Here is a 13,426-nt window from a genome sequence, read left to right as displayed (position 1 = left end):
TTTATTTTGACTAAGCATTATACAAATGTACAAGATGTACAAATTTGCCTGTTATTTCAAGGGAGTTGCTGCTCTGCCTCAAACAGTTAGACTGAATTGTGGCTATAACAACAGATTTGTGGAAGTTTGTGTGTGTGTGTGTGTGTGTGTGTGTGTGTGTGTGTGTGTGTGTTTGAGAGAGAGAGAGAGAGATTAACCAATTTTCTACCAAGTGCAAACCATGGACTAGAGACTAGAAAAAAAAAAAAGTGCAAGGTCTCCTTTGTATTTGGTCACACTGATATTGATATTGAATATAAGAAAGCCTGTCACTAAGCAAATCATTCAAACTACAACTGGGAGATACTTTCTAAACATGGGTCTTGAGAATGAGGAAACAGTAATGCAAATCTATGTGTTCACTGTCCTCAAAACAGAACAGAACCTATCCTGTCATGAATGAAAAAGTCACAAGACTGTTTTTATAGGAAAGGAGGTTAGGATATAGTTACAGTGAAAATCTGGATCTCCTACTTCAACCCTTTCCCACCACAGTGTGAAAAGTGAATAAAGACAGCAACATTTTTTAGAAAGTTAACTTATATTAAAAATATTTTGTTTATAAACAATTTTAATACTACAAAGTAGTATTTCAATACAAAGCAGTTCAAATATTAACTGTTCTTTAAACTGTTAAACTTTATTATAAATTAAAATTTCTTTACAAAAAAATTGCACATAATATTTGACCACTCTTAGGTTCTGATGCACTGGCATTTGCAATAGTTTCTTTAATCTTCAAGTTAAACAGTCTCGGCAAGGAGTCCAGAACGTAGAAAGGGCAATTAACAACCCTGTTAGAGCATTCAAGTGCAACTAGCAGACTTGTGGCCATGGCAGTTACACTTTCCTTAAGATGGACTGCTTAAGTTTTAAATCCTGAAATGAAGAATCTCAAAAGGTTTAAAGAAGAAGAACTAAAAGGGACTGCCTGCATTTTACTGTAAACACAGCCCTGGAAATTAAATCCCAAACAAGAATCTCTCAGGCATCAGAGAGTGTCAAGTGAATCAGGAATAGCACAACGTAAAGAAAGGGGAAAAGTAAAAAATAAAAACAAAACAAAGCAAAATTAAAATAAATGTCAGTCACTTTGAGGAACTATACTTACGTACATGATGTTATGAGAATCTGGCAGGGCCCAGAAGTAGGCCAAACAGGAAGTTCATTTATCCAACCGAAGAGGGTCATGTTCATTGCTTCCGGTTTTGAGGATAGTATATTGTAGGGGACTTGATATGATCAGTAATGCTTGTCTGCCTTACACAGACCTTAGCCAGGGATCAGCCTAATCTTGAAGGATCATTCAAATAATTTTGGCAATTATTATAAGGACTTAGAACTGACTGCACCCAGTGTTCAGTGATTCTTGCTTTCTGTTTTGTAACTGTTTAAATTTAAGAGCTCATTTAGGCTGACTCCAATCTCTTGGCACTTGGAAACTAGTTTTCTCAGGTTATCAGTTTTACCTCCTTCTGATGCTTCAAACAAGAGTTGCTGTAAAAGACAGGGAAGCACAGAAGTAAGACTTAGCTAGATTTTGAGCATCACCACATCAATGGATATGGCACATGCAGAAAATTTATAGGAAAACTTCAAGATGAAATAAAAGATAAAAAGCATTACATCTTTCCACAGTGATGCACAAAGAGGTAACTTCTGTAAGGCTCTCTGATATAAACGGTGGACCTATAAGATAGATATACACACAATTCCATCAGGAAACATGATGAAAAACACCTCTATAATCCTAATTATTTAACTGGGACCTCATAATATACAAAACAGGTTTTCAAGTTTCCAAACATTTAGAGTTCTTAGCATGTAAATGTTTTTGTTTTAATCCTTTCAAACTGAGAAGTCAACAAAAGGGGCCAAACAGCATAAAAATAAAATGACCCATCTGATAAATCAATCATAGCTTACCTCTCTTTGTCCCTTTAGAACAATCTCAGCAGCAATGGCTCTAAGAAGAAAAAAGGAATATAGAAAAGGGAAAAGAAAAATTTATATATCTTTGAATGAAATGAGATACTACCACTGGCAGAATACTGACTGTGGGAATCTGAGTACAAAACTTCCTGAAAGTAACAGGCTAAACTTCCAAGGAGGGTAACCTATAGTGAAAAGAAAAATTCAACAATTTTTATCAACTTTACAAGAATTAAGCAGACCAGTGTTTTGAACATAGATAACGTTCATGAAAAATACTCATAATTACTAGTAAAAAAACCTGACACTAATAATACCTTTAAAAGAAAGAAGACATCAGACTATAAGAAGGGGAAAACCCCCACATTTAAGAAAAAAGATGGTCTTAAAATGTGCATAATGATTTGTTTGATAACAATACTGTTATCTAAATGTTCTGCTTCAAAAAAATTAAAACTCCATCCACTCTGCTTTTAGAAGCAATTGTTAATGAGCATGCCCTTACTCTCAGGAGAAAAGCTCAGCAAGTGTCAAAAATAAATCTAAATTAGAGTAGAGATCTGTCCAGGAAAAAAAAAAAAGATGTCATTTCAGATTTACCTGTCTGGAGCAAACCTTACAAATAAAGCAAAAGCTATAAAAACATGTACATGATTGCTGCATTACATTTTCCAGGTGGCCAGGCATGTTGGAATATTATATGTAAACATCTTGGCTTGAAGTTTCAGAATCTGAACATTGCTTTCTTCCCATTCATGTTGAAGTAGCCTGCAAAGTACATTCAGGAAAATGAACAAAGCATTGCAAGTGTAGGGAACCCCAAATGTGCTCTATGAGCAGAATGTCTGCTGAGGTTTAATTTTTGAACAGTTTAATTCCCTCAAGGCCATTCAGAAAGGGATTGTAGAATGCCTCTTACAAAAACTGCCCTGGGACAGGAATGGGCAAACTATCAAGATGCCCAGTCAAGGCCCCTGCCACATTCAACAAACTAAAATAGGCTCGTATATTCCCATTAAAGCACTCACTCCATGTGCTTCCTACCCCACAAATTTTTGAAAATAATGACTTGATATGTTAATACAATTTCCTTGTATTTTTCTTTACTAAACAGAGTAGATGTAAATATGAAATGTTTCTTGGGTTAAAATGTAAGTACACTAATTACTAAGTTCTCTATTCCGGGTGGGGGGGGCAGCGGAGAAGAATGACCACAAGGAAATAACTATCAGAACACCGAGAGAGAGCTATACCATCAAAACCGACAATTAAACAACTTGTATTCCTAAATGCCTATCCTAGTCGTAATTGTCAAAATACAACATTTTCAGTTTTTCATGTTTTACCAAAAGTGATGCTTTCTTTATTTTTAAAGATTTTATTTATTTACTTGACAGGGAGAGAGCATGCTAGAGCACGAGCCAGGGGAGGGGCAGAGGGAGAGGAAGAAGTAGACTCCTTGCTCACAGGGCTCAATCCCAGGACCCTGAAATCATGACCTGAGCCAAAGGTAGATGTTTAACTGACTAAGCCACCCAGGGGCCCCAAAGGTGATGCTCTGTAATAGAAATTTCCACATTAGCTTCTGCAGACTGGAATGCTTACTAAGAATTTTTATTATGAAACACTATTTTCGCCATAGCCTTAAGCCTTTCAATTTTTTCAATCTCATACCATTTTCCCACATACATGCTAAGAGGAATGTAAATAAAACACAAGGAAATACTTGGTAAGTATTTTAGGTACCTTATGATCCACAAAACAAACTTAGAAACGTAAGACACAACTGATGTAGTGGGAGTGACTGCACAATTAGAAGCCAAAGCATTAGCCTGGAGGGTACTGTTTTGAATTAAAATGCTCAATTCTTGAGGGTGAGAGAGTAAGTTTACTCTGTCAGAGCAAAGAAATGCTCAGAAATCTCCTTCTAATTCAATGTATGAAATCCCTAGATAAGTGTTTCTCAAATATATTTGAGGGTTCAACCTTAGGAATCTATATTTTATTTAATTAATTAGCTGACTTTTAAAGTAGGCTCAATGCCCAACATAGGGCTTGAACTCTCGATCTCTGAGGATCAAGAGTCACACACTCTACCAACTGAGTCAGCCAGGTGCCCCCAGGTATCTGTATTTTAAATGGGCATCCCAGGAGACTCTGATGCATAATAATACTCGAGCGTGACTGATCTACATGAAAACAAGTCATAGTAACCAAAATATATATAGTTAGCTGCTATCTCCATGAACACTTCATAAACCTTTTAAGTAATATTCCTTTGCTATATAAAACATGATCACTGCTTATAATGCATGTGCTAAGGACATATGGTGTGTGCTTAGTGAATGCAGATGAACTTTACTTGAATTATACGCCCCTTATAACCTGCAGTTTTCTAAAGTGACCAGATATTTATACTCTTACATGAACAGCTATATATTGCTCAACAACTCTGAAACTGCAGTAGTATGTATCAATGAGAAAAGGCTAAAGAACAGACAACTCTTATTTAAGACAATTCTTATTTAAGAATAATCTTATTCTTAAATAACTTAATTATATTCTTATAAATTATTATATATTATATATTATTCTTATATTCTTATATTCTTAAATAACTTAAATAACTTATTTAAGAATAATTTTATATGAGGAGCTATATACTATTAGGCTGAGACCAAAAATAATTTTATTTTTTCTTACCTCAGTGCAAGTCCAGAATTAGTTGGCATAATTGAGCAAAACCGTTCCAAGGTTTTGGAATGCTGAGTCTTTGGAACACAGCTCAAATAAAAGAAAATAACCTGTAAAGATTGGGGGGGGGGGGGAATGAATGCAACAAAATGTGAAATCCAATTACCTATGTGTTTTAATGAGAAAACCAAAATGGTCTTTAAGACATGAATGTATAAATTATAACAATGTATGATGCTGTGAGTTACAGTTCCTACCATTAATTATATTAGTGACTTTCCAAATATGAATTAGGTAATATGATCTAGTGATGACAGCCATGGACTGAGAACACTGGCAAGAAGCCAGGAGTCCGGGTTTACATTCCTGAGTCTACCTTTACTTGCTGTATAGCTGGGCAAGTCATAGGACTAATAATACCTGCCACATCTTGCTCATGGAATGCCCGTGTGTAAATGACTTAATGTCCATAATGTGGTTTGAGATCCTGGGATAAAGAATGGCATAGAAGTACAAAGCATAATTGGTTATCCCAAATAGCAACAAAACCATCCCACCAAAAAAGAAAATAAAATACATTTATGTTTTAGTCTACATGGAGCTTTAATAGGAGCTCTTAGCCTACACTGCACTGAATGAAAAGTGTCTCTGAAAATATACAAAACCAAACCTGTGCTTCCCTTCCTGTAAGAAAATAACCTTATAAATATATTAGTCATATTCTACTATTAAAAATCTAAACTGTGTAATTTCAGCTTTCTTATGCCCTATGTATAGCTAATACTCACTTGACAAAATAGTAACCAAAAGAAGTAGCCACATTGTACATTATGGAATTTTTCATTGAGTAAAATTTCCAACTAATCAAGAAAAACATCACTGATACTATAATTACTTTTTTCGATCTTTCTTCTTTAATATGTCTTAAACCTTAACATCTCTTTAATTTTACTTTAACGTTAAATGTTCTTAAATATAATAATCAATATGCACATTTTATCTTAACTTAAAGGGCTCTGTTCCTAGATTTAAGTCCTAAGTAGGAAACATGGTCAAGAATAACATTAGATGCTACAAAAGTGGTCCTAAGAAAAGCTCTCTTGATATAAAACAATAGTTTTGCTGTCATTTTTTAAGTCCCTTTCTTTTGCAAATATCAAAAGAAAAAAGTTTAAGTTCTTACCCTATTATGAAATTCATAGTTGGACCAGTAATCAGCACTGCTAAAAGGAATGGGGTATCGGGCAGGGACTGTAACCAAACATCTATTCACTAAATCGGTAAAAAATTTGAATTCTTGGACTTTGTTTCTGGATCCAGCAGCTCTATTATTGGCAAAGACAAGATAACTGCCAAAAGAAAAATATTATAATTTAGAATAATTAAGGCAGTGTTTTTCTCCGAAAGCTGATCACCCCTTTCCCCACCATATCCCTTTATTCCAAATCCCATTCTTATTAAGAGGAACTAAACTTACTCCATCCAAATCTTCTGCACTATATCAGATCTCATGGCCACCCCTAATGCTGCCTCATATGCCTCCACTGTCTCTTTAATACTTGATTGAAGAGGATGACAAAGGCTGTTTAAAAAATGAAGGAAAACATTGTATGTCTACAGCTCAATTCAATTAGGTAAAGGAATGACAAAGTATTATTTTAAACATTACAGATATTATTACAATGGAATCCTTCTTTTGAGGTTTCTTCTTTAATAATGTATAAACCTTAGCATCCCTTCAATTTTGCTTCAATGACTTTAACATCAAATTAGTTTTAATATAGTGTAACTCAGTAATAAATAATAAATGCAAGTCTAATACGCAGTATTTCTCTCCACAGTAGATAATGTCTCACCAGTAAATCAGCCACAAATAAGGAACTTGGTAGTTGAACATCTCATCATCAAAATTCCCTTTACATAAACGGGCTGGAATGTCAAGTGGTCCTGGTATATTTAAAAGATACCTGAAAACAAAACAAAACAAAAAAACCCCTCTGTTTGAAATTATGTCTATGCACACATGGATTACTAATACTTAAGAAAAACAAAACAAAACAAAAACACCTCTGCTTCAACTTAAATGTTTTTTAAATATTTTGAGTCTTGAGACTTTGTGTTCACGTGTATACCATACTGCTTTGGTAACATCTCTAGCATCACACAGTCTATTCTTTTATACCTATATGAGTAACTCCTTTTCAAAAATGTATTCTATCCCCCAAATTAAACAAACCCCATAATCATCTAATTAAATCTAATTAAAAACAGAGAACACCAAATGGGATTACCATTTCTCTAAAACTTTCCCACAACTATACTTTCTTGCAAAAAAAAAAAAATTGTTCTTTAAGAGCTTGACAGAACTTGACATCTGAAAACAATCTCTTTCTCATATACATACATACACATACATACCATTATAGTTTTCATTTTAGAAATGATATCGAAGTATATTCTGTAACATACTGGTCCACAGGCACTTGTCAGAGGAGGTCCATGATCATAAGATTGAGAAATACTGAAAATTACAGCCCTCTCTTAAAAAGCCACAGTAGGATATTTAATAGGATATTAAAGGCTCTATGAAGTCAATCAGTAAAGAAATCTATTTGACTCTCACTTATTAAGATTTCTCCCTAATACATCCGATTTTGTGTGTACAACACTTACTAACATCCACAGGAACCATGAGTTAATCACTTAACTTCTAAAGATACTAGATTCATCACCTGCAAAATGACATAAGAGATGACTTCAAATCTAATCTATGACAGACTCCATCCCTAGGCTAACTTCAGTAAAATGAATAAAATCACAAAGTTAACTTTTGTAGCTATCTACTAAAATTCGAACTGACTTGACATGCATGAAAATTACCTCATCTAGTTTTTGTTTTTTTTTAAAAGATACATTTATTTATTTGACAGAGAGAGAATGTGAGGGGGTGAGGAGGAGCAGTTGAGGGAGGGAGAGAAGCAGACTCTACCCTACACGTAGAGCTTGACGCAGGACTCCATCTCACAACCTAGAGTCAGACACTCTAACCACTGACACACCAATACACCTCCTCTCTGTCCTTAGAGTAAATGTTACACGGGAAATGACAGAATCCAACTCTAGGTAAGTATTACAATACATACAAGGTTCTAAGCATTTTGCTTTACAGTTTCTACTTATGAAGTTGAAAAAAAAATTTTTTTTTGACCCTAGTAAGAGCACTGACCAGCACCATTAATAAACTTTGGCTATATTTATAAATTTTAAAAAATTATGTATCAATAAGAAATATGACAATGCTAAAAACTCTCTGACCTATCGCCATTTTTCTAATAACTGACTCAAAAAATATTTTCTAAATTAACAGAAAAAGCACACTCTGTATGAATAAGGTCTTCAGTAATGTCTAAATAAACTAAGCACAAGATACTCTTTTTGTCAACTCTTAGTATACTGTGAATTATGACTATTCCCATGAAAATCTAAATAAAGCAATGACTTAGTAAACAATGAGAAGATTATATGGAGGCACCCCATTTCCAAATTTTGACTGACAGTTATTTAGTCTGCTTCATTAAGCTGACATCAAGAAGATCTGAAGATCTCTAGTTACCACAGTAGAAACTGGCAGCATCTTTTAGGCTAAACCAATTACCTCCATGCCCAAGGGACGATCAGAACCAGCAAGTCTGTAAAAAGGTCAGCTTTGGATCTGTCCTGTGCCTAAGTGTGGGACATTAAAGCACTCTAATTTAAAAAGGGACAAAGTCAGCATGGGGAAGCTGAACAAACTCTAACTTTCTTATAGAATAGTTTAATTCTTCTCCATTAATTTGTATTTTAAATTGTTCTTTTGTAATTAATCTTAAGGTATTAACCAAGATGTTAGACAGCAGAAAGAATTTCAGGAACAGTACTAAAATCACTATGTCAATAAACTGGTTATCATTAAGGACAGACATAAAGACTCAAGTCTAGGAAAAAACAGTGACCCCAACTTTTGCCGAATCTCAAATAAAACTGGAATGTTCGTAAAATATTCTAGGGTAGATGGATTACCAAATTAACAAAATGTGAATTACTTCTGTTTTTATGTAACACTGCTACACTGTGGGGTAGGCAGAGGGAGCACCTAAATTAAGAAAAATATTTCTAAATATTAGATTTGCATATATAAAACCAAAATGTTATCTGTACTATTTTCTATAGTAAAAATTTTCGGGAGATATTCAGCCTAGGCCATTCTCTTTTTTTTTTTTCTTCAATTTTTAAAAAAAGATTTTATTTACTTATTTGAGAGAGAATCAATGAGCAAGAGAGAGCATCAGCAGGGGCAGGAGCAGAAGGAGAGGCAGACTACCCACGGAGCAGGGAACCTGATGCAGGGCTCAATCCCCTCCAGGATCATGACCTGAGCCAAAGGCAGACGCTTAACAGAGACTGAGTCACCCAGGTGCCCCAGGGCCTTCCTTCTACTAACATAAAAAAGTAAAGTATGTAATGATAAAGTACTTTCCTTTTGATGCTGTTTTACTTGGAATCAGCAGACTATGCCTATTTTTATAAATAAGGTTTGTGGGGGTTTTTTTGTTTTGTTTTGAATAAATAAGGTTTTATTAGAATACAGCCATGCTCATTCATTTATATGTTGTCTCTGGCTACTTTCTTCCTAAAACAGCATAGGTGACGGTTAGTGATAGACCATATGGCTTGCAAGCCTAAAAGATTTACTATCTGGCCCTTAAGTGAAAAACTTTGCTGATGCCTACAGAGAGATGGGAAGAAGGAACGAGAACCCCCCCCACCCCCAGCAAATAATTTTTTACGACTTCCTGTGGCCTCTTATTGTTGTTCTCTTGTTAGAGTAAGAACTCACAACCAAACAAGCAAAGGCAGTAAACACAGAGCTTTACATAAGTTACTGAGAAAATGATGCCTGAGAAAAGACTGCTTGAAAACTTCTCACTCTGTATTTTAGAGGCTAGAGTGGTTCTCTTTAGACTTAAAAAAGGTAAAAAGTGTATTATTTACAACCATTTGAGGTCAACAATCAAATTAAAATTCATTTTTTTCAAAACTTACTTGAGATTGTCTCAGATAATTCATTGCTATAGTATTAAGTGCTAAAATTAACAATAACAATGAATTAAAAGTAGAATGAGTCACCATGATGTTAATATAAGCATTCCTTTGTCAGTGTCTTTAATCCAAAGAATGCAAAGCATATTACATCTTTTCTTGGTTTGTATTCAGTTCTACTGCCCTCATAACAGTTCTGTAAGAGTGTTCAAGTATTTTTTTTTACATTAGTCTAAAATGTAATCCCCCCCAAAAAAATCTATAATCTTTCCACTAAACTATATTGTCCCTTTCTTCTATAAAATCAAGAGTTCAGGGGCGCCTGGGTGGCTCAGTCATTGGGCGCCTGCCTTCAGCTCAGGTCATGATCCCAGGGTCTTAGGATCGAGCCCCACATCGGGCTCCCTGCTTGGCAGGAAGCCTGCTTCTCCCTCTCCCACTCCCCCTGCTTGTGTTCCCTTTCTCGCTGTGTCTCTCTCTGTCAAATAAATAAATAAAATCTTAAAAAAAAAAAAAATCAAGAGTTCAACAAACTTACCGAAACAGATCCAAGTTACTATACTTCTCAAACCCAGGTTTAAAGAAGGATGCAATAAATTTCCGCAAAAATGGAAGAAGATTATCTCCTTGATTCTATTTCAAAAAGAGAAAGGAAGGATACACATTAATGTGACTTACAATGTTTAATTAAATCTTTCAAGGGAGGAAAAAGCACCTAACTGCCCCCTACTGATTAGATTAAGTTTCTCAAATAGATGTGGGTAGAGAGAACTTCTATATTCTGATCTCCAATTAAATTCAATCAACCATTAAACAGCTTAACACCCAATATACCACATCTACCAACTGTCTAATAAGCTTCTATTACATGTTTAGCACTGGTGCTAGGTGTGTTGGGGGCTCTAAATCTGATTAAGACATGGTCCTAGCCCTCACAAAGTCCTTATTATAGTATATAAAAGAGCTACAAATAAAACAATGAAGCCACAGAGTAAGTACAATGGTAGAACAGAGTATTTCTAGCAAAGAGAGAAGGAATACCTAACACAGTCTCCAAAGGGAAAAAGACTAGGAAAAGCTTCCTAGAGAGGCTGATGCCTCAAACATCGTGAAGAATGAACAAGAAAGTGTGAAACACAAAAAAATATTTAAGAATTATGAGGCTTTTTTTTTTACCTGTAAGATGAAGAATTTGCACATATGATAAAAAACCTCTGCATTCTGAGGATTTCTTTCAAATGCAGTAAGCCACACTGCCCTGGCTTTGTCATGTTGATTTGTTTGCAAATATAAAGCAACAAGGGCTTCCAACAATTGGCAGTTCATGGGACAGGTTTCCAATAAACATTTACAAAGCTCCACTGCAGCCTCGTACCTTAGTAAGAAAAAAGCATGTCTAAACACATGAGAAAAAATCACTTTTAACACAAGGTTAACTGCTTGCCAATTAAGTTTTACCTCTCTAGAAGCTGGTGCAGAGCAATCATGTTTGTGTAAAGTGGAACGCAGACCTCTACTCTCTCCTCAACAGTAAGGCTCTCATCTGTGCAAGCTTTCACTGCATCTATCGAAAAACATCACAGTAACAGAAATCAAACATAAAACGAATTATGTGACTATGTTATTTCAACTCTAAGAGACCAATGAAATATGGTGGCCTACCCTTTTCTTTTGCCTGACCATCATCTTACTATCTTTAGTGAACTCCTGGCTTATTACCCGAAGGAGGTATTTCCAAGTATCTCCAAACTCCCTAAAACTCAATCTCTTACCTTCACATTCCCAGTAATAAAACCATGCTATGTAAGCTCTCGCATGGATCAACATTTTCACTTAAAAAGTGTCTCTGCATTTACCTGCCTTAAAAATGATCTCAAAAAAGAAAATCAATGAATTCTCTTCATCTTTCTTTGACCCCATTCAAGAGGCCCTGCTTTCTGTTCTACAGCCATTTAAATGTCTCCACCTAAACTAAATCTTTCATTACTCCTTCAAAACTCTCTTTTCCCCTTGTAAAATCCCCACTCTGCATCTCAGAAAGTGGGCCACTGTTTCACCAAACAACTGTCACCATGTTCTCCTTGCTCAGTGGTATCAAGATTGCCCAGATTTACAGAGTTTAAAAGTGAATGTCATTCTGAAACTGCACTTCTGACGTTCACTTATAAAAATCATCTAAATAAACCTAAAGACCCAGCTCTCCATTTATTTGATTAGCATTTGATAATGTTGTTGTTCTTCATTTACAGGTCCTCTTGGTCTCATTCATTGACTCCTCTCTTTCAACTTCTTACTGATATACTCTTAAATATCTGTTTCCTCAGAGAAAGTATCTCACTGCTTCAACTATGGAATAATTTATTGCAAAAGCACACTAAAAACTGTAAAGCATTTTTTAATACAGTAACTCCTATGTTAGTAATTTTCTAATCATTTCTCTATCCATAATCACCCACTTAAGGTTCAAGGTCCACTTATTTCCTCTGCAAACAAGCATTTCCACTTGGATGACCAATTACCATAAATACTACTCCTACTACCAAAACCAATCTTCCCAAATTTACTTGTGTTCTATCCATACACTTTCTTTTTCCAAGTCTCAAAACCCTGAAATCATCTTTGACTATTTCTTCTCTTCTTCCCTGACATTTAATCAATCCCCACATGTCTATATGATAAACTCCAAATAGCTCCAATAAATAGTCCCTCTTTCCTGGTTACTTTTTTTGTGCTCACTTTTGGTCATCAGCTTCCGGCTGTTTTCATACCTTTGCGATCACTCCTCTTCAGCACACACATTCTCCCTTTCTTCAAGAACCATCATCAACAAGTCTACCACACTTAGAAAGTTCTTGAAAATCTGGTATCATTCTACTTACCAAGCTTAATTCCTACTATTCTCCTGCATAAACTCTGACTTTGGTAAGGACTCTCCCTTCTCCTAATCTCCCTTCAAGTCCACTGCACCAATTCCTATGTTGCTTTTTGTTTACTTAGCTCCTCTACCAGGAATATCCTTCTTTTCCTTCCTTTCTTCACTGGCTTATTCAATACATATTTACTAAGCACTTAGTATGCTGCCAGACATTATAGGTCCTTGGGACATACAGACGTAAGTAAGACAAGAATTCCATCTTTAAGCAAGCCAAATATGTCACATCAGAGTCAAGCTTCAAAGTCCAGCTCCAAGTCCTAATTTTTCTATGAAGAATTCCTTCATCATGCCAACCTACAATAGCCTCTTTCCTTTGAGTTTATGACCTGTACAATATAATTCTATAAATCACAGATCTTTGTTTCTTCTGTAAGCACAGAACTTAGACTATATACTAATACAGTTACATGGTCTCATAATTTAATAATTATATCAAATGTATAGATTTTATCTTCTGACTAGGCTATATACTTCCTACTAGGAGAAAATAGGCTTTACACCTTACTGTTGTCTAGTTACTAGAAAAGATAAGATATAATCTTTTCATGTTCAGCTTGACAGACTGCTTTAAAAAAAACTACCTGGTTCTCTAATTCAATCAACTCATTAAACCTATATATAATCTCTATTACCTACATATTTAGCTAGTATCTTTTACCATAATGAGAAAAATTATGTAATGCAGCATAGTTCCTGGCTTTCGTATATGCCAAATGTCTAATAACTTATATGACTCAATTCCTAATC

General features: G+C 35.1%; 1 protein-coding gene across 1 annotated transcript in view; it reads right to left on the bottom strand.

Moving 5' to 3' along the window:
* Window positions 1-658: 658 nt before the first annotated feature.
* The window catches only part of ZFC3H1 (zinc finger C3H1-type containing), a 51,237-nt gene continuing 38,469 nt past the window's right edge, over window positions 659-13,426 (bottom strand). The window contains exons 25-35 of the mRNA XM_080810566.1: window positions 11,203-11,308; window positions 10,921-11,119; window positions 10,283-10,377; window positions 6,522-6,632; window positions 6,143-6,247; window positions 5,849-6,014; window positions 4,675-4,775; window positions 2,638-2,739; window positions 1,966-2,005; window positions 1,666-1,728; window positions 659-1,536 (exon numbers count right to left, since the gene is read on the bottom strand). Of these exons, the coding sequence (XP_080666692.1) occupies window positions 1,399-1,536; window positions 1,666-1,728; window positions 1,966-2,005; window positions 2,638-2,739; window positions 4,675-4,775; window positions 5,849-6,014; window positions 6,143-6,247; window positions 6,522-6,632; window positions 10,283-10,377; window positions 10,921-11,119; window positions 11,203-11,308 (1,226 nt within the window). The 3' untranslated portion in view covers window positions 659-1,398. The remainder of the gene's footprint in view (window positions 1,537-1,665; window positions 1,729-1,965; window positions 2,006-2,637; window positions 2,740-4,674; window positions 4,776-5,848; window positions 6,015-6,142; window positions 6,248-6,521; window positions 6,633-10,282; window positions 10,378-10,920; window positions 11,120-11,202; window positions 11,309-13,426) is intronic.

This window comes from Martes martes, assembly GCF_963455335.1.
Source record: "Martes martes genome assembly, chromosome: 8".
Taxonomy (NCBI): domain Eukaryota; kingdom Metazoa; phylum Chordata; class Mammalia; order Carnivora; family Mustelidae; genus Martes; species Martes martes.
Note: the sequence above shows the minus strand (reverse complement) of the source record. Positions and strands in the feature narration are given on the sequence as shown.